At 46.1% G+C, this 19,765-nt stretch overlaps 1 protein-coding gene and 1 long non-coding RNA gene across 4 annotated transcripts in view; one reads left to right on the top strand and one right to left on the bottom strand.

The window, feature by feature from the left end:
* Window positions 1-719: 719 nt before the first annotated feature.
* POU2AF3 (POU class 2 homeobox associating factor 3) lies at window positions 720-18,098 on the bottom strand. 2 transcript variants are annotated; one of them, XM_083589037.1, is made up of 5 exons: window positions 17,996-18,098; window positions 10,517-10,611; window positions 5,410-5,473; window positions 3,902-4,131; window positions 720-2,929 (listed from the first exon to the last, which is right to left on the bottom strand). In XM_083589037.1, the coding sequence occupies exons 1-5, from the start codon at window positions 18,000-18,002 to the stop codon at window positions 2,573-2,575; spliced, it is 753 nt and encodes a 250-aa protein (XP_083445163.1). In that variant the 5' UTR covers window positions 18,003-18,098; the 3' UTR covers window positions 720-2,572. The 2 variants fall into 2 exon arrangements, with proteins under 2 accessions (XP_083445163.1, XP_083445162.1); XM_083589036.1 differs by lacking the exon at window positions 17,996-18,098 and adding an exon at window positions 17,028-17,257.
* LOC310750755 overlaps window positions 5,480-19,765 on the top strand; it is a 42,545-nt gene continuing 28,259 nt past the window's right edge. Inside the window, exons 1-2 of one of the 2 annotated variants that reach the window (XR_014542232.1) lie at window positions 5,480-7,244; window positions 18,076-18,150. This is a non-coding gene — a long non-coding RNA (uncharacterized lncRNA). Of the gene's footprint in view, window positions 7,245-18,075; window positions 18,162-19,765 lie in introns of those variants that run through there. The other variant, XR_014542233.1, reaches the window with a different exon arrangement.

The following is a 19,765-nucleotide window of genomic DNA, read 5'->3' as shown; positions in this document are numbered from 1 at the left end:
GCTTGGTGGTACTTTTGGATCCCTTGCCATCACTTTGAGGCTCAGGCGGCCTCGGCAATGAGGAGTGCCTTCCATCAGCTTTTATCTTAAACAATTGTGAATGCAGTAAATAAAGAGTTCCGGTAACCAGACGTTTCATCGTTAAAGAGATTAGTCATCGAGCTGTCAAAATCAATTGTATCAGGAGGAGCATAGAAAGAGGATGATGTCCTTCAGTTTGTTAAACCCCCTTCGGAAACATGGGTAGGGCTCACAAATTTAAATACATTTCCTCCCTATGGAAACATACAGATGGGGACAGGTAAGTTTCCATAGAGAATTTTTGTATTAGTGAGACTAAGGGTATTAACTATGTATGTGTGAATGGACTAGTTATTGTCTCGCCTTTATTCTTGTAGATATACCCCTGCTTTAAGTTGTATACATACTGTCTCACCTTGTATATTATTTACTACAAAGGTATGTCTTACTTATGCATTCTCAGCGTATTTTTAATTTTAATTTTCCTTATTCTACTTGTTAATTCAGTGCAATTCTGATACAATTGATTCTGACAGCTCGATGATTAAGCTCTTTAGTGACAAAACGTCTGATTACCGGAACACCATCTGAGCACTGAACCACTGGTATATCACAAAAGGACTCTTTATTACTGTGTTTGCAATTGTTCAAGATAAAATCTATTTTGGAAAGAGAAGAAATGAGCACTGAACCACTGGTATAATACAAGTGAACTCTTTATTTACTGATAAAGATAAAACCTATTTGGGAAAGAAACTACTTTTGCCATTTTTATGGATGTTTATTGTTTGTTTACAAACAGTTGGTGATATTAGCTTGTGTCGACTGCAGTAGTCATTGTATCACCACCCTGTTGTTTTGTTGTTCTATCAGCTTTGGCTGGTGGCCCATCTGTGCCCCTATCTGGACAGGGATAGCCTAACTTCTGTCATCTATGCTCTGGTAACCTTTAGATTTGATTACTGTAATGCATTCTATGTGGGTCTGTCTTTTACAATCCTTGTAGACATAGGCTTCAAAATGTGTGATTCAGATCTCAGAACACTGAGCCACACTTCCGATGTCCAAAGTGCTTCATGTTGATGAGCAAAGGCAGAATAATTACTTGGGACTTCAAGTTCTAGTTTATTGGTGAATTTTCTGCAGGCTATGCATGCTGCTAGCCATAAGTGAGGAAAGATGGGGTGGTTTGACTAACTGACCCCCCAATGGTAGATTACACCCATATACTGACAAAGTCTATAGGACTACCCTGGAATATCCAATAAACCTCCCCACTCAGCCTTTAATGGAAATGGAAAGTATCTCTCCCACGACAAAAATCAAAATTTTATCAGGACAAAAATCTAGAACCTGGAAACTACAGGGAAGCAGATTTCAGCTAAGTGTTAGGAGGGATTTCCTAATGGCAAGAGCTGTTCAACAGTGGAAATGCTGGGCTCTCTCCTTCACTGGAGGCATTTAAGCAGCTGTCAGGGGTGCTATGATTGCATATTCTGCACTGAAGAGTGGGTCAGACTAGATAGCCACCGAGGTCCCAGCCCACCCCACAATTATTTCATTCTGTGTGAACGCAATGCACTGAAATACGCCTCCAGCTATCAGTTTGTGCTGCGAGAATGAAAGGGGGAAAACACACCCATCTGCGGCAGATTGGCTGACGTTTGTTTAATGGAATCAAAGATACAAGAATGACAGGATGGCGAAAGAAATGCTGTGATGTGGTTTAAAACGTTGTGCGCACCCTTAAATGAACCCCACAGAAAACACCACCAGAAGAAGGAAAAGGTTGGGTTATGTTCGTGGAGGCAATATGCTGGCTTATCTGATCTGAGCACAAACATATATGCATGCTGTATTCATGAAAGAGATGAAGGAAACAGAATATATATTATATGGATAGGCGTATGCAAGCTTTTAGTTTCACAGTACCCTTCATCTGGAGGGGACCAAAGTTTTAAATATATTGAGCACACCGGGTTGCGAGGGTAAAACATGCCACTAATCCAGGGTGTTAAACAACGGGCTGTGCGCATGCCGCAATTCCAATTGGGTACAGAAGAATTGCAAAATGTGTTGCTGGGTGCACAATTTAGCTCAAGCCTTTTTTTTTTTTTAAAAAAAGAAGTTTCTAGTACTTATGATTACAGAGATGTGCTTGCAAGTATACAGGCAGTGCTTGATGAAATAAGATATGGTGAATAAGATACCCAGTGGGCCAGGAGTACCATGGCAGCGCCCTGCTTAGCCCCTTTGATCCTCCCCACAACCAGCAGAGGCAAAGCAAATTAGGCAAAACAAGTGACATCCGCATCAATTAAGTCGCTTGCAGGATTCAGCTATTCTCCGTACAGAATGTGGATTCTCCTGTGTGTGTGTGTTTTAGCGCAGAGAACAAACGGTCTAATAATGTCACCCCCCTTTCCATTACACCCGATGAAGAACTCTGTGAAGCTGGGATGCTTGCACCCTCCTCCAACCAGAATGGCAACCAGAGTTTATGCTGATCTCCTGCATTTAGGACAGCGGCCGCCCACCGGACGCTCCCCCATTAGCTGTAGCATGTATCCCAGCTCCGATCTCTCCGGAAGAAGTCATCTGCTACGGAGACGGAAGGGGCATAGTCCCTGCAGTCCGTGTTTGCGTAGGGGAAATATTCTGGCACTCTGAAAGCGTCCAAGTGCTGGGAGCCGCAAGATGTACAGCAGCACGCAGAAGGGGTGTGGCTGTACTGTAATTGGGACTGCTGGTGATAGGGGCTTCCTTCCGACGATGGATACATGCAGCTCTTGGCATCCAGAGGGGAAGGGGAGCTGTAAGAGAGTGGGGTGAAAGGAGGAGGCTGCGGTGGAGAGTAGCTGTAATCAAATGAGCTGGAGGGGTCAGAGGAATCCGGGGATCCGGGACCCTACAGAGAAGGGAGAGGAGACAGAAAAGGAGGCATCTAAGGAAAAAAGTCAATAATAATTAAGGCTCCAGGCTTTGTTTATTGATACCCTTTAGAGTGGTACCTCGGGTTACACACGCTTCAGGTAACAGACTCCGCCAACCCAGAAATAGTACCTCGGGTTAAGAACTTTGCTTCAGGATGGGAACAATAATCATGCTCCGGCGGCGCAGCAGCAGAAGGAGGCCTCATTAGCTAAAGTGGTGCTTCAGGTTGAGAAGTTTCAGGTTAAGAACGGACCTCCGGAACGAAGTACTTAACCCGAAGTACCACTATATATTTCACCTCTTCTCCAAGGGGCCCAAGGTTGCAAACACTGTTCTCCCCTTCTCCGTTTTATCTTCACAACAACCTTGTGAGGTTGGTTAGGCTGAGAGACAGCAACTGGCGTAGGTGAGGTTCACGGCTGAGTGGGGATTTGAACCCATGTCTCCCAAGCCCTAGTCACACAATCCAACTGAGGGGTCAGCAAACGTTTTCAGCAAGGGGCTGGTCCACTGTCCCTCAGACCTTGTGGGGGCGGATTATTATTATTTGGGGGGGGGGGAATGAACGAATTCCTATACCCCACAAATAACCCAGAGATGCATTTTAAATAAAAGGACACAGTCTACTCATGTAAAAACACGCTGATTCCCGGACAGTCCGCGGGCCGGATTTAAAAGGCGATTGGGCCGGATCCAGCCCCTGGGCCTTAGTTTGCCTACCCATGATCTAACCACACTATCACACTGGCTTTCTTTAATTGCTTTAACAGAGGCCCCACAGCAGGGCTCCATAAGAGCAGCTGTGCTTCTCCCAAAGCTATTTACAGCTTTCAGCAATTTCTATCCTGCAGTCGTGCTCTTACTTTCCTGCTGTATAAATCCCCCAAGCATATGGGTGCTTTGTAGAATCCTGATCCCCAACCCATAAAAACTGAAGTGCAATTACCAGGCTTTGGTTGAGGTAGGGAGGGCCTAGTTGGAAGCTGTCGGGCGAGCAAGGCATGTTGCCCTGGGTAGTCCCCATAGTAGCATCCAAAGGTAGCTCAGTTTGAAGGCAGGAATCAACTAGCTGCTCCAAGTAACTGGGGAGCTCCTCGCAGGCAGTGCAGTTTTGGAACTGCCAGGGTTGTACGCAGCCGGACGAAGAAGAGGCAAGTTCTGTGTCTACGTAAGGGGCTAAGAGAGGAGGAGAGGAGAGAACAAGACAGTAGGACGCAAGGACAAACAGCTGTCATTTTAGTTAGTTGCATCATTTTGATGATTTATATGCCCCCTTTCGCACAAGCCAAAGGGCAGCCGAAAACAAGCAAACAAGAAAAAAAATCCATAAAAATAACACAATTCTTGAAGAACACATGACAAGTGTAAGGTTCGACACTAGGCAGGAAGAATCAGCCACACAAATAGGAGATGGGGGACACCAGGACTGTCAATAGTACACGTGAAAAGGATATAGGGGTCTTAGCAGACCACAAGCTTTATATGAGTCAACAATGCAATGCAGCAGTAGCAGAAAAAAAAGCAAAAAGCAAAAAGCTGATGCTATTCTAGGCTGCATCAACAGAAGTATAGTGCCCAGATCAAAGGAAGTAATAGTACCGTTCTATTCTGCCTTGGTCAAAGCACACCTGGAATACTGTGCCCAATTCTGGGTGCCACAATTTAAGGATACTGACAAGCTGGAAGGTGTGCAGAGGAGGGCAACCAAGATGTTCAAGGGTCTGGAAACCAAGTCTTATGAGGAACAGTTGAAGGACCTGGGTATATTTAGCCGGGTAAAGTAAGGTTACCAGACGTCCCCAGATTTACAAATCAGTCCCCTGACAATATCCTATCATTCTTACTGAAGTTGAAAACTGGATTCATTTGGGGGGGGGGGGAATCTGGTAGCCTTAGGGTAAAGAGGAGACTGAGAGGAGATATGACAGCCATCTTCAAGGGCTGCCACGTGGAGGATGGATCAAACTTGTTTTCTCCTGCTACGAACCAATGGATTCAAGTTACAAGGACTAAACATCAGGAAGGACTTTCTGACAGTAAGAGTTCTTGCACACCAGGAAGGAGCTGATGTAAGATGTGAAAAGATTAACCCCACCACCACCCGCTGGATTAACAGGAAGAGAGAGAGAGAGACAGAGAGAAAGAAATGGATGGGAGAGAAAGCAAGCCACTAAACTTGGACCATTAGTTCCTTTTGGGAACAGGATGGGTCTATAGGCCAGCCCCAAACTGAGATGAAGAGGCTGCCAGGTGGGGCAAGGACATCCTTGCTGGCTTCCCCCTCTGTGTGTCCTCCTCTGCATTTAGCAAAGTTCTGATTGGCTAGGTTCCTAATTAAATGCCAGGTTTAGGAAGTCCAGAAAAGAAGTGGGATGTGTTTTGGGAGAGAGGGGAAAGGTGGGGGGGGGGGGAGAGGGAAAAAGGCTCTCTCTCTCTCCCTCTTTTTGTACCAACCTGCACAGGGAGGGGAGAAAGACTCCGTGAACTGGACATTGTTGCCACTGCCTTCTCCGGAAACCTGAGAACACAAGGAATAAAGCAAAGCACTGCTGGGTGGTTCTCCATTTATAAAGCAGAAGAGATTCCTTGCCTCCTTCCCTCCCCCCTTCCTTCATCCCCTTAACACGGTGGAGGTAAGTCCAGGCTTTATCTCCAAGAGGAGCACGCAGGGAGTTAGCAATGCAGGTTGATTCTGCTGTTATCTGTGTAGGTTGAAGTTGTGGCCATGTTAGATGTTAGTTAGTCTGTTACCTAACTCATAAGATGCATGCTCCCATAGAAGAAACATGCAATTCCTGAAATCTGTTAAGAACGCACTATTTTGCCATGGGACAGGCTGTCGGCATATTATTTTTTTAAAAAAAAACCTGCTATCAACATGCCTGTGTTTAGGGTGAAGCGCCACCGAGAGCAGGAAATATTTTTTTAAAGTTACTGGAAGGTCACCCCTATTTGCAAAGCATTCCCCTGCTGGAATTTACAACCTTGCTTTGTTTGATCACAGTTAAATCCATAAAGGCAGGCTCTGTAACAGCAGCTGTTCCAACTGAACTCCAGTCTAGAGCCTAGACACAGAGTTCACCTAAAAAGGAATTTGAAGGCAGCTCAAAGCAAATGGGATGGCTCTTCCACAAACAGAGGGGTTCTCCATAAGATGAACGAAATTTTCCCCCAAGGGGGGGGGGGTGTTTCACAGTCCCTCCACTCCTTGCCAGGTTTCGACTCAAGCGAAATCCGAAGGCAGTTTCAATCACCCAAAACTATGTTGAGGAAAGCCATCTGAGTCACAAAGAAAGCTAGTGAAATTTCTCAGGTGACATATTGCCTGTTACAAGAACCCTCTAGCCTCTGGTTTTAAATATTGGGGAGAGGTCCCTCTGAGATTGCTATTAATCTGTGTATTTACACTAAAAAATAATTTAACTATTTATAATATTCCATTTTGACACACAATGCTTAGGACACTCCCAAGGCAGAAAAAGAAACATTTAAAAAAATAAAAAGCAGAAACAGGAATGTGAAATGGCATTAAAGTCTCAGGAGCAGACATGAGGCAGCATCACGAGCCATTGTCAGCAGAAACTGAGAAAAGCTTAAATTCTTCCCTGCATGAGGAAGGATATGATATGAAATGACAGGTGAGCAAATCTATCAATTTTGATTTCTCTCGGGCTCTCATTTTTCCACTCTTAAACACAAATTTGCACATCAGCAAGCAGATTCTTTTTTAAAAAGAAGTCTGTGTGAAAATTTGTCTGCATTTTACTGCTAATTTCTTCTAATATACACATTTTTGCAAACAATTTCCCCTAACATAAAGCATTTTTGTATGCTCTTTTAACGTAATATATGCATTTCTATGCACACTTTATCGCACACACATTACTCGATAGAAGAAATGCACTGCCAAATTTGGAGAAGTGCAAATTTCCAATGGTGATTTTGTGTTTCAGTTTGCATATTGTTTCTGCCCCAATACATAAAAAAAATCTCTTTTGCCGTCTCTTCTCTCCCCTTCCCTTGCAGGCTGCCCGCAGGATCATCTTAACGGCTGCCTTGCTTGTGTTCTAAAACCTCCTGCTTAGATAAGAAAGCGACTGTTGTTTTCTTACAGCACAGCTAGAAAACTAAACTACATTCACAGATTTTTATGTCATCAGAAGACGTATCTTCAACTAGGGTCATTTCAGTGCTGAAGGGATTGATGCTCTGTCTCACACACACATACTTTCCAGATTGCCCAGTTTCTTAGACAAAGGGCAAATGTCTTTTCCAAGGAATAGCAACAGGTGGGTACTAGAGTTAATCTGTGAAGGTGGAAAACAGCCCTCCAGTGATGTGAACCCGGAAGCAGTATTTGGCTGGCTTTTTCTTTATGCAAATCACTAAAGCAACATAAGCCAGGGGAGCTCTTTGCACATAGTGCAATGCGCTGTGTGTGACTTCTTGATCACTCCTCCTCTCAAAGAACAGTTAACACTTTCCCACCTTCCTGCAATCGCAGGGGCGGGGAACCGGGGCTCAGCCGGTGCAGCCATTGATCAGGGATGATGGGCCGCGTAGTCCAATATCATCTGGAGGTCCTCAGGTTCCCCATTCCTGAGCTATAGGATGCTCTGTGTTACCATCATCAGCATTTGAGCCCGATTAGCTACACCTTATGGGACATGGGTGGCGCTGTGGTCTAAACCACAGAGCCTAGGGCTTGCTGATCAGAAGGTCGGCAGTTTGAATCCCCGCGACAGGATGAGCTCCCGTTGCTCAGTCCCTGCTCCTGCCAACCTAGCAGTTCGAAAGCACGTCAAAGTGAAACTAAATAGGTACCTCTCTGGCGGGAAGGTAAACGGCATTTCCATGCACTACTCTGGTTCGCCAGAAGCAGCTTAGTCATGCTGGCCACATGACCCGGAAACTGTATGCCAGCTCCCTCGGCCAATAAAGCGAGATGAGCGCCGCAACCATAGTCTTCCACGACTGGACCTAATGGTCAGGGGTCCCTTTACCTTTTTTAGCTACACCTTAACTCTTAAGAGATTACAGGCTGCACCCTAATAAATTCCTCTCATCAGATGAACAGATCTAAATGACCCACGTCCATTAATTTCAATGGGTCTACTCCAAAGATGACAAATGTTGGAAACTCAAAAGTCTACGCACTCTTGCTTTGTAAATTTAACAAATGATAACACAGGAAACTACATTATGTAAGGTCAAACTATTTGCCTATCTAGCTCACTATTGCCCACTCTGACTGGCAGTGCCTCTCCAGAGTCTCAGACACAAACCTTTTCACATCAGCTGCTGCCTGATTCTTTCGGATCGTGATGCCAGGGATTGGAACCTGGGTGCTTCTGCATGCGAAGGAGGTGTTGCAGCACTGAGCTATAGCCTCCCCAGCCTACCCGTACCATTAGAAAATGGGAATTGTAGCTTTTTTAAAAAAGAGAGAGACCATGTAAGACTACCCATGGTTTAAATTGCGAAACAGGGATGGGTGTAACCTGGAATCTTGCGTTGGCCTAACATCCAGAGTGGAGGCATCAGAGGGTGACAGAAACGCCCAGGTCTCTGTGTCATAACCCTCCCTGATGCTTTGGAGTATCAACTCAGCAGAAATTCAAGTACAGTCCCGAAAAATTCCACCTCCAGTTTATGCATTGCAAAAGCTGACTTGTGGTGCCACATCCAGACTGGTGTGTGTGGAACAGTCCTTCAGCATTGAATTCACCCCTTTCTGCCTCTTTCTTCTGGACCAAAAACTTCCACTTTCTGCAAACCACCCACAGAAAGGGAAGGTCCTCTGGTTGAGATGTTAGAGCCCAAGTTTTGCATGCAGAAGTCTCCCTGTATCTCCAGATACAGCTGCGAACCTGGAGGACCACTGCCATTTATTGTAGACAGTGCTAAGTCAGATGGACTAATGGTCTCTGCATAATACAGCTTCCCATGTTCTTATGCTAAAATTAGCATATTAGGCTTTCATTCTTATCATTTGTTAAATCTGCATGCCGCCTGTCCTCTGAAGATCACAAGCAGGTCACAAAATAAAAATACAAAAGGCGAACTCAAAAGGCGTAAGAAAACAAAAACCAACCAATAACCCTCCTCCCACAAACACATTTTAAAGGCCATAGAATGCTAATGTCAATTGAAGAGGAACATTTTCGCCTGGTGCCTAAAGGTGTCTAATGAAGGCACCAGGTGAGTCTCCCTGGGGAGAGCATTCCACAGACAGGGAGCCACCACAGAGAAGGCTGGTTCTCATGTTGCCACCCTCCAGACCTCTCGTGGAGGAAGCACACAAAGAAGGTCCCCAGATGATGATTGCACTTTGATACTTGACTGGTCAGAAAATACTGGTCAAAAATTTCATGCATTAATTTATGAGAACAAAGAGGGCACCTTATGGCTGGTTTACAGATAAATGTTCAATGCTTGAGGGGTGATTGATAGTACAGTGGTACCTCAGGTTAAGTACTTAATTCGTCGACATATGAGCATGAATTTCTACTAATATTAATGCTTGCATGCAGTTCTGCCTAAAGGTAAAGGGACCCCTTACTGTTAGGTCCAGTCGTGACCGACTCTAGGGTTGGGGCGCTCATCTCGCTTTATTGGCCGAGGGAGCCGGCGTACAGCTTCCGGGTCATGTGGCCAGCATGACTAAGCCGCTTCTGGCAAACCAGAGCAGTGCACGGAAACGCTGTTTACCTATTTATCTACTTGCACTTTGACGTGCTTTTGAACTGCTAGGTCGGCAGAAGCAGTTCTGCCTAATAGCCACATTTTTTGCAAGGCATTTTCTTCCTAACAGAATGCATTTTGTATGTTATTTTCACCAATACAGTGGTACCTCGGGTTAAGTACTTAATTCGTTCCGCAGGTCCGTTCTTAACCTGAAACTGTTCTTAACCTGAAGCACCACTTTGGCTAATGGGACCTACCGCTGCCACCATGCCACCGGAGCACGATTTCTGTTCTCATCCTGAAGCAAAGTTCTTAACCTGAGGTACTATTTCTGGGTTAGCGGAGTCTGTAACTTGAAGCGTATGTGACCCGAGGTACCACTGTATGTATGAATGAACTACTGCAGGAAGACTTTCATACGGCTTTGCATCAGCTCCAGTACAATGTTTCTTCTATAGTCAGACCCAGTCTAAATGAGCAATAAACTGTTCCTGGACTGCACTGCTTCACACTGCAAGCGGAGGGTGACAATGGTGAATGCTCTTGCATATATTTTAATCCTTGCAATAGAAAGCTAATATGCTAGGGAGAAGGGTTCTGAGCCCCACATTTCTCACTGACAAGCTAGTTTTCTACATACAGGGTTTGCTGTTTGGTAGGAAAGGATTCAAATGCATCGCCCCTTCAATCTGAAGTGGTGCTATGTGGGAACAGCTGTTTCAAGATCCCAGGTTCTAGTTCACACATGTTCAAGTGTTGCACAACCAAGTGGCATGGTGCAGGCCACGTCACTAATTGAAAGGAAGAAAATAACAAGTTGTTTATTATTATGATGCAATTGGCCACAACTGTGGGAAGAGGAGGAGGTGCTTACGGCTTCATCGGCCACAGCCTGCTTGGCTCTTCTCTGCTGCAGAAGCTCCTTCACTGTAATCTTGACTCGGACACCTTGATAGACCTTTGGTTTTCCTAAAAGAACCAATTTAACAATAGGATTTTATATTCTGAAAAGTAAAAGGTGAGTTTAGGGTTTACCAGCTTGGAGTCATAAATTGCTTAAGCAAGTGATTCTACACTTTAGGAATTGGGGGACTTGGGTTCTAATTCTGACCACACTACCTTGAAATATTTCCTCCTTTATAGGGTTTACTTACCTCTGGGTAGGAGGGAGCTGAAACTCATGCTGAATTACAAAACAGGAAGTCAAAATAAACTTGTAAGGGGAAAGGCCTTAAAATGCGGTTTGAGCCTTTGCATGTTTTAATTGGATTTTTTACATCAGCTTGAGCACAACATAGAATTTATTCTTATCCTTATTACACTTTACATAGCACCCTTTATCAAAAGATCACAGGGTGCTGTACAACATTAGAAACACATTGTGTATGTTTACATTTTAATGTTTGCATAATTGGTTTTCATACCTGCAATTTTAAGTTAGTGTAATTGGCTTTTATCATCAAACTACCTAGGCGCCTACTTTGCCATTAAGCAGTATATAAATAATAGCAATTTATTATTAAGAATAATAATACTCTGAAGTAAATCCCACTTAGTTTGCAACGCCACTTTGGCGCTTACTGTCTTGGCTGCAATTCCAACTCTACTTACCTGGGAGTAAGCTCCACTGACCTCATTGGGGCTTGCTTCTGAGTATATGTAGTTAGGACTGCACTGTTAAATGTTCACCATCATTCCCTTATACTAAAAACTGTATTTGTGTGAACATTTATCAGACTTTCATGGATAATATATAAATACTTTAGAAAGAGGGGGTCAATGGCAGACTGTTGGATGAGTGGAATGATAGAAAGCATTTTTTTAAGAAAGGAAAACTTGATGTCAGTATATCTCTTTGAATATATTGTTGATGGCCTTGCAACCATTCCTTAATTTGTAAACACTTCCTGATAGAACGCATGTTGTCAAACATTTGTCAAATAAAGCTTCCCCCACCAAGAGTTTAGAGTTTGATAAACCGATTAAATCCAGATTACACTCAAGGTCTCATTCCATTCTGGTCAGTAAGTCTGAGGAATCTGCCCCCACCGCAGGGAGGGCGCTCAGTATCTTTTTGTCATACCTGATGGCCCTGTCGTGACCCAGTATGAGTTCCCGTTCACATAACAGCAACTCAGTTTTGGGCACCCTCCCATTTGATTCTCACGGGGAGGGCGGTGGCAGAGAGGAGAACACATTTCAGCACGACTGGGGAGACGCAAGGAGAATTTTAAGGCTGGGAGATTATCCTAGAAGCTTACTGCAGAACTAATGGGGTGTCTCCAACAAAGTTCTGCTCCGAGTGGGCCTCCTGAAATCAATAACCCTAAATGAGTTGCGCCATGTCCGTTAATGTCAGTGGGTTGACTTACAGTCTGAATAAGGACTGGTGTTGGCTACACCATTGGCGTAGCCAAGAGGGGGCAGGGGGGCAGCTACCCCCCCAATCAAGTAAAACAATAGAAATACATAACTGACCAATCACGTTGGTTCTGCCCCCCCCAACAAAAGTCCTGGCCCCCCCAACAAAAATCCTGGCTACAGCCATGGGCTACACCCCGATATTTTGCACCCTATTTTTTCTTATAGTAACCAAGAGCCTTGGTTATACTGTGATCCAAGGCTTCATGGGCACGTCTATTTAATTCTGCATTCATAACACTTTGTGCTCAATATGGGGCAGTTATGCGCAATCCTGCTTTCAGGGCGCACTGCTTCATTTCAGATCGGTGCATGTCCCATTGCTACTTGTGGTTCTTCCCCCAAGCAGAATGACGTGCGGACAGCCCAGTATAAATCCACCACTAATACGCTATCTGTTTCTATTGCTACTTTAAACTAATATTTATATCATTTTATGTGAACTTCTCAAGAGATTTTTTTTTAAAAAAAAATTAAGCGGTGTATTTGTCTTGATAAATAAATACCCAAAGTCATTAAACAACAAAATACAGCTGGTCATTAAACAGCAGGAAGTGAGCGCTGCACTTATACAGATACAACTAACACTCGTCCCAACAGTAGACAGTCGTTATTAATGGTGCAATCCTGTGCGGGCTTACCTTGGAGTCAGCCCCATTGAGCAAAGTGAGACCTACCTCCTAGCAGACATGCATAGGTAAAGGTAAAGGGACCCCTGACCATTAGGTCCAGTCGTGGCCAACTCTGGGGTTGTGACGCTCATCTCGCTTTATTGGCCGAGGGAGCCGGCGTACAGTTTCTGGGTCATGTGGCCAGCATGACTAAGCCGCTTCTGGCAAACCAGAGCAGCGCACAGAAATGCCGTTTACCTTCCCGCCGAAGAAGTACCTATTTATCTACTTGCACTTTGACGTGCTTACGAACTGCTAGGTTGGCAGGAGCAGGGACCAAGCAACGGGAGCTCACCCCGTCGTGGGGATTCGAACCGCCAACCTTCTGATCAGCAAGTCCTAGGCTCTGTGGTTTAACCCACAGCACCACCCGCGTCCCTAGCAGACATGCATAGAATGACAGAATCCTGGAGTCCTGGAAGGGACAACAAGGGTTATCTACTGCAACCCCCTGCAATGCAAGAATCTTTTGCCCAATGTGGGGCTCAAACCCACAACCTTGAAATTAAGAGTAGTGTGCTCTATTGACTGAGCTATCCCAGTGACATGTGCTTATGCTGTCTGGCTGTGAATTCCTCGCAACTGGGGTGTCCTTAATTCAAACCTCGCCTTTGCTATGGTTCCACCTGCTTACTTAGCTCATGCTTAGAGGCTGTGTAAGCACATTGAAAGCACACACCAAGAACCCTGGGAACTATGGCTTACCCCTCAGAAAGATACAATTCCTAGCACCCTTAACAATCTACAGTTCCCAGGATTCTTGGGCGGTGGGAGGTGTGCTTTAAACGTACGGTGTGTACACAGCGTTAGTCTGTCTTTCTCATTCCCATCCACGGGATGGGAAGAATGATACCAGTCTACATTACAGGGCTGTTGTGAAGCTTGCCTAGGAGAGCAAATGTGAAGGTCTTCCACAAAGCTCAAAATGTGCTGTGCAAGTGCTACGTATTAAACAGCCAAACAAGTGATACCTGTCCTGAGAAAACAGAAGCATCAAGTTTCAGCCAACAACATACAGTGCTGCAGCTACATAATGTTAGAGTCTTGATTTAATGGTCTTAACTGGGCAGGGCAGTTTGCAGGAAACGGAGAGGTCCTTAGGTGGTAATGTGTTACAGATTGATTTCCAGGGATGGTCAGTGAGCCCCCAATTTTTCTTTTTCATTTTGCGGTGGGGGGCAGCTGCTCATTCTGCTTAGGGGACCACAGGCATCTGCCCACCCAGTGTCCTGGCCTGACAGCCACCACTGACGACTCCTAGAATGAGTTTGCCAGATGAGAAGCTGCAACAATTTTATTCCCCCACAGAGGTTTGGGAAACAGAGCAGGGGGAGAAACCTGGGTAATTCTTGTGCATCTGGCACCATCTGAGACCGTGCCATTCCGCTGCAAAATGCCTAAATGTATATAATCAGCGGCTGTATTTTTTATTTTAAGGAAGGTGTCTTGTGTCATGGGAAAAGGAAACCGAGAGGCCTTTCTTTTACTGGAACTCACTACTATTTTCAGTGCTAGCTGGCCTTATTGGGTGGAAGTACCACCCCCCCCCCACCCAAAAAACCCCAGACTGTGTTGCTTCAAGATTCTGTGCAGCCTTGCTTATATTGAGTGCAGTCATGATGCGGGAATGTTGCCATCATGCTAGGATTTTAGGAAATTTGCACACACACACACACACAGCAAGGTTGCTTTACCACATTTTGGTGGAGTAGTACCGTATTCACTTGAATCTAATGCTCACCTTTTTGGCCAAATTACGTTGCGAAAATTAAGGTGCGCATTAGATTCGACAGCACATTTACATTCGACAGCAAATACCTTTTTTGGTTTCAAAGGTTCTGAAAATTGAGGTGTGCATTACATGCGATGGCGCATTAAGACTCAGTAAATTTATACATTTTATCTAAAGAGGTGAGCCCCTGTGTAAGTCCAAAGTACAGTATAAAATTACCCAGCTGCACCACAGAGCAGTAGTAATTTGGTTACAGCGACATTTATATCCCACCTTTCCTCTGAGCTCAAAAAGTACACATTTCTTCTCCATTTTAGCTTCACAACAACCACCCTGCGAGGTAGGTTCGGCTAAGAGACAGGAGACTGGCTCAGTGGGCTTCATGGTGGAGAGGGGATTTGAATCCTGGTGTAGCCTAGCCCCTACTTACACTGGTGGTACCCGTCCCACAACCACTGGGCGTGACGCCCCTTTCTGAAAAACCAAAAACTTATAGGGCTTCTAGAAGATTGGCCGGCTCAAAGCGTTGCAAACATGCAGAACGGAATTCCGGAATCAAGGGTCACTGTCTAAAGGAGGCGTGAAGAACCTGTGTCCATTCAAATGCTCTGGGACCTCCAATGTACATCACCCCTTACCACTGGCCCTGCTGCTGAGGCTGATGAGAGCCCAGCAATACCCAGAAGCCAGTGTGGTATACAGTAGTTGTTAGAGTGTTGGACTTGGACCCGGGAGACCTGGGTTCAAATCCTCGTTCAGCCATGAAGTTCACCTTGGGCTAGTCGCTGCTTCTTAGCTTAGGGTTGCTGTGGGGGTTAAAGGAGGAGGCGGAGAATCGTGCCAGCCACCTGGTGCTACCAGGAGAGAGGGTTGGATATAAATGCAATCAGTAAATAAGTTCATCCCTTGTTTTTTTTAAAAAGCCACCCAGATGGGTATGCAAGGCAAGCACTCAGAAGAGCTTTTGAGCAGCTGCAACTTAGAGCATTGCATGCCCTGGGGGAGACTCTCTGCCTGCAACCTTGGAAAGCTGCTGCCTGCCAGTGTCTAGACAACAGCACACAATTGGTCTGACTAAATATAAGGCAGCTTCCTTTGTTTCTATCGTGGGCTGGATTCAATGCTACAGCTGACCCAGTGGAATAAAAGAACCTAAGTATGTCAGGTCCAATAACGGCAATGGGTCTACTCTTAAGACCAGCACTGGGTACAACCCTCTGTAATTCTTTGCAAACCAACTCTGTAAATTGTAGTGGGCCTCTGAACTCAGCGGTAAGTATGGATGAAATGGGTTCTTCTGCCCAACTTTATGATGTTTTCCCGCTACTCCGTATCTGCCACTCACCAACCACCTACACTAGAGCCGATTCCCACGAGGGAGAGGAACAACTGGTGTCTGGCCAGCTCCCTGAACTGTCCCTTTTGCACAAGGCGCGCCTAGGTCACAAATGCGGTTATCCCCAACCCGGTTTAAATGTCAGGGCTTGCGGGGCCGCCTGGGAAGGGTAGTTTTGCAGGAAAAGCCTATTCACTCTCCGCAGCTCAGAATCCTGCCATTTCATGTCTCTGGGTGGTGCAAACATCTCGCCCAAGAACCCTTGCTTTCGTGAGTAAATCCCGCGTTTGCTTTGGGAGGGTGTGTGTGAGAGAGCTTTGCAGAGGCATCTGAGGGCTGGGAACGGGGGGGGGGGGAGAGAAGAAGCGGTGAAATTTGGAGAGGGGGGCTCTGATCCCTCCCCGCTCCTCAAAAATAAGAAAAAGAAGAGCAGGGGGGACAGACGGGGAGCGGGCTGCTGCAAGCCGTTTGCAAACCGATTCCACGGCACGCCAGTTCGACGGGGCTTACTCCGGAGTAAGCGCGCCACGGATCGGAGCCCTGCGCTAGGCTGGCTGCGCCGGAGGGAGCCTGGTCGGTGCTTCCCTCGTAAGCGCCGTGAGTAACTGCGGACCGCCGCGCTCCCTTCCGCGCCTGCCTTCTATCCGCGCCGCCAGCCAACAGACCCCCGCTCCGAGGCCTGCACGACCCGCACGTGGGAACGCGAAAGCGGGCGGGGGCAGGCCGGATCCGCTCCAAGGAATCTCGCTGCGGGTGGCTCCCGAGGTCGGGTTAGGAGGGACCGCAGCCCTCTTGCTCGGGAGTAGAGGCGCCGCGCCGTCTCCAGCCAGGCTCCTTGCCAAGGCGGCGGGCGACTCCTCGCCTGCCAAGCTGCCCTTACTTACCTGGAAAGAAGGAAGCGCCGTGGAGCACGGGGGTGGGGCTTACTTCCGAGTAAAATGTGGCCCGGATCCGGCTTCGGGACTCCGAAGTCAACGTGCACAGCAATTGCAAACTCTATACACGGTTTTTGATCGCTTGCATTTATTTCCCCCCGCCAAAAAAATAATAATTGCAACCTTGTGCACGTTGGCTCCGGAGAAAGAGTCGTCGCAATCCATGGGACTCGCGTGCAGCGCAATCCTATGCCTGTTTACTCGGAAGTATCCGGCTTCTCTTCCCAGCTACCCTTCCCAACCGACAATCTCCCTGCCCCTACTTTACACCCCACCCGCAAGAGACCCACCTGAGATACCCATTTCCTTCCACCTCGCATATCTGCCTGCCTTCCCAAGCCGTGCACGGAAAGCGTATATTGCGCGTGGGAAGAATGGAAAGCGATCGCGCGTGGGGAGCGCAGCGGGGTTTTTTTTCCCCGCGTGGATTTTCTTGCGCGGCAGCGCCGCCGCTGGACGCAAAAGGAATAGCACGGGGGACATCTGGGCACAAGCGACCCTTATTGAGCGCCGCACTCCATTAAAAAAAAAGTCCCACCTCTCCCCCCCCCCCAACTACCGCACCCCACCCTACTGTATTAGGGGTGCATTCATTTAGCCTCTCCTCTTCCTCCCGGGAAGTGGGGAGAGCCAGGTGGCAGGCTAAGCCCCGCTGTCGTGGTGGGTGGGCTCTGATCGTCCCCTGAATATTAAAATCCACAACTAATCACCTGGCAAGTTACGTGGCTGAAGTCTTAAATTGCACCCCGGGGATGGAGGGGGTGAAATGTTTGTAATTTGGAGATCCGTAGCCCCTGGTTGCCTGGGCAGAGAGGCTGGCTTTGGAGGTGAAAATTTCACATAAGCAATGTGTGTTTTAAATATATATACTTATACATATACATATATATATTTAAATGCTGCCTTTCACAGTGAAGTTTGGAGCAACTGCACTCCTAAACATTCCCAGCTGAGACGCTTCTTTTTCCTGTAGCCCTGTTGCTCTGATGTGTTGTGTGCGCCTGTGCATATATATTTATATATTTATTATGTATATGAGTTTGCATCTGGTTAGATTTAACTTGCATGCACTTAAAGAAACATTGATTTCACTGCATTTTGGAGCCACTGGTGCCCTCCTGTTCTTAACTCTCCCCACCCTTTCCTCTTCCACCCTGTTTTATTTGAAAGCAAACTGTCCCAACAAACTACACGGGTGAGAATTAATCCACCCTCCCCACCAAAACCCCACAAAGAGACAGACTGAAATCAAACTTACCTGACATTTTCCAGGGCAAGAAGAAGAAGAAGAAGAAAAAGTCTTTATTCTGGGTTGTGTTTTTTTCCCTTTACACCCAGGGATCTTCTGTGGACAAAAAAAGGGATCCTCAGCTGGGCTTCCTAATTCAAGAGGAAAACAGAGAAGAAAACAAGGTTTTTTCAGTTAAAAAATCATTCCAAACCCTTTGTGGAGATCTCGAGTGGGAGACAAACAATATTAATGTTTTATACCTACAGATATAAGTTTGAATTTTTCTCCCCGCAAGCCAAGTATTTAAAACCTCAAGAATCCAATGATTTGACAATCAATGATTGCGCGATAGTTTCAATTTGAATATTCAAAGGCTCCACAAAATGGCCTACCTTTGAGTGAAAAGGAGCATCTCCCCACATAGCAGAGGGTCTGAGGGAATAAAATCTATCGCTGCTGCCTCCCTGGGACCCCTGCTTGGGGGACATTGCCCACCTTTTACCATTCTTGCCACAAACAACCCAGATATCCCTGGGGATGGGTGGTATTTTCACGGGAGAGGAAGGCAGGCTCTTCTGCGGACCTCTAATGTCCCCTGCCAGCTGTCGGGGGGGCTCCTGCAACAGGTGGGGGGCCGTGGGGTTCGGGGTGTGCTTTGGGGGGCCACATGGGAGATTTCCGGGAGCGAATATGGCCCTCGGGGGGCGTGGCAGGGCCAGGAAAGGCTGTCGAGGCCTGCAAGGAATGCTTGCTGATGGCAACAGAGCTACAGTCACTTCCACTGGCATTTCCTATTCGTGTTCCCCATTGCATGTGGCTCCCCCACCCCACCAAAGTTTTGCTTCATGTAGACAGATGTGTCCCTCCCTCGCAATACAGCTGTTCTGGTTTGCATTCTGGGAAAGAAATGCATTGGCATCGCTGCCCACCCCCACGCCCGGCCCCAGTTCTCTTGCAGCGGCACTGGGTGTTGTGAGATAATGTTGCCCTTGGATGAAATTTCCCAAAAATTCCACATTGCATTTTCATAATCCTGCCCCCCCCCTTTCACGGGGTAGCAGAAGGCCTCAGGCAGGGACAGCTGGGTCAACCAGCGTGTAGGCGAAGCTGTTAATCATCTACCATGGTTATAATTTGGCCATTGTTCCAGTTCATTTTTTTTTATTACAAAAGTTCAACAAATATAACTTGATTTGAGTTAGGGAGTGGTATGGGTTTAGAAATACTTCTTTTCTACTGGCTTTTCATCACTCCATAGACTCCGGCACATGTAACCTGTAATCCTTTTTTTAAAAAAATAAATAAATACATATATATACACATATATACATAAATTGCATATATACATATATATGCAAATCTCCTTAAAAGTACGCTAGAGGGGATGAAAAGACTTCTGAGAGATGCAGGAAAAATCACTGAATATCTGTTCAAGAGGAGGTGGCTTGTGCTTTCCACCCCACCCAAAAAAGCATATCGATAGTGATAAAAACACTTTGCTCACGAGAGGCAGAAATTGCATATTTATTTCACAAGATTTGTATACAGCTTGATCACAGTAAAACCTGAAAGTGGTTTACAAAGAGGACAAAACAATTAAATTACCAGGTTGTTGTTTTTTAAAGTTAAAAGCGACAATTAAGAACGTTCAGAACATTTGCTTGGGGTGGAGGACTTGACTGAGAAGCTGCCTCACCTTCTGAAGTTTGCATTTATTAAACAGACACTTTTGGATTGCTGCTCAATCATGAACACATCGCTGACCCGTGGCAACAGCTAGTGTGTTAATTTTTAACA

This window comes from Podarcis filfolensis (assembly GCF_964270895.1).
Source record: "Podarcis filfolensis genome assembly, chromosome: 15".
NCBI classification, from domain to species: Eukaryota; Metazoa; Chordata; class Lepidosauria; order Squamata; family Lacertidae; genus Podarcis; species Podarcis filfolensis.
Note: the sequence above shows the minus strand (reverse complement) of the source record. Positions and strands in the feature narration are given on the sequence as shown.

What these genes read in the sequence shown, in the direction of transcription:
- POU2AF3 (XM_083589036.1), bottom strand. Translation starts at nt 17,220, where the DNA reads ATGTCCCCCGTGCTATTCCTTTTGCGTCCAGCGGCGGCGCTGCCGCGC. An exon ending in GAAGGAAATGGGTATCTCAG is followed by an intron (nt 10,612 to 17,027) that starts GTGGGTCTCTTG and finishes TGGTTCTTTTAG; the next exon opens with GAAAACCAAAGGTCTATCAA. An exon ending in AGGCTGTGGCCGATGAAGCC is followed by an intron (nt 5,474 to 10,516) that starts GTAAGCACCTCC and finishes TTGTGTTCTCAG; the next exon opens with GTTTCCGGAGAAGGCAGTGG.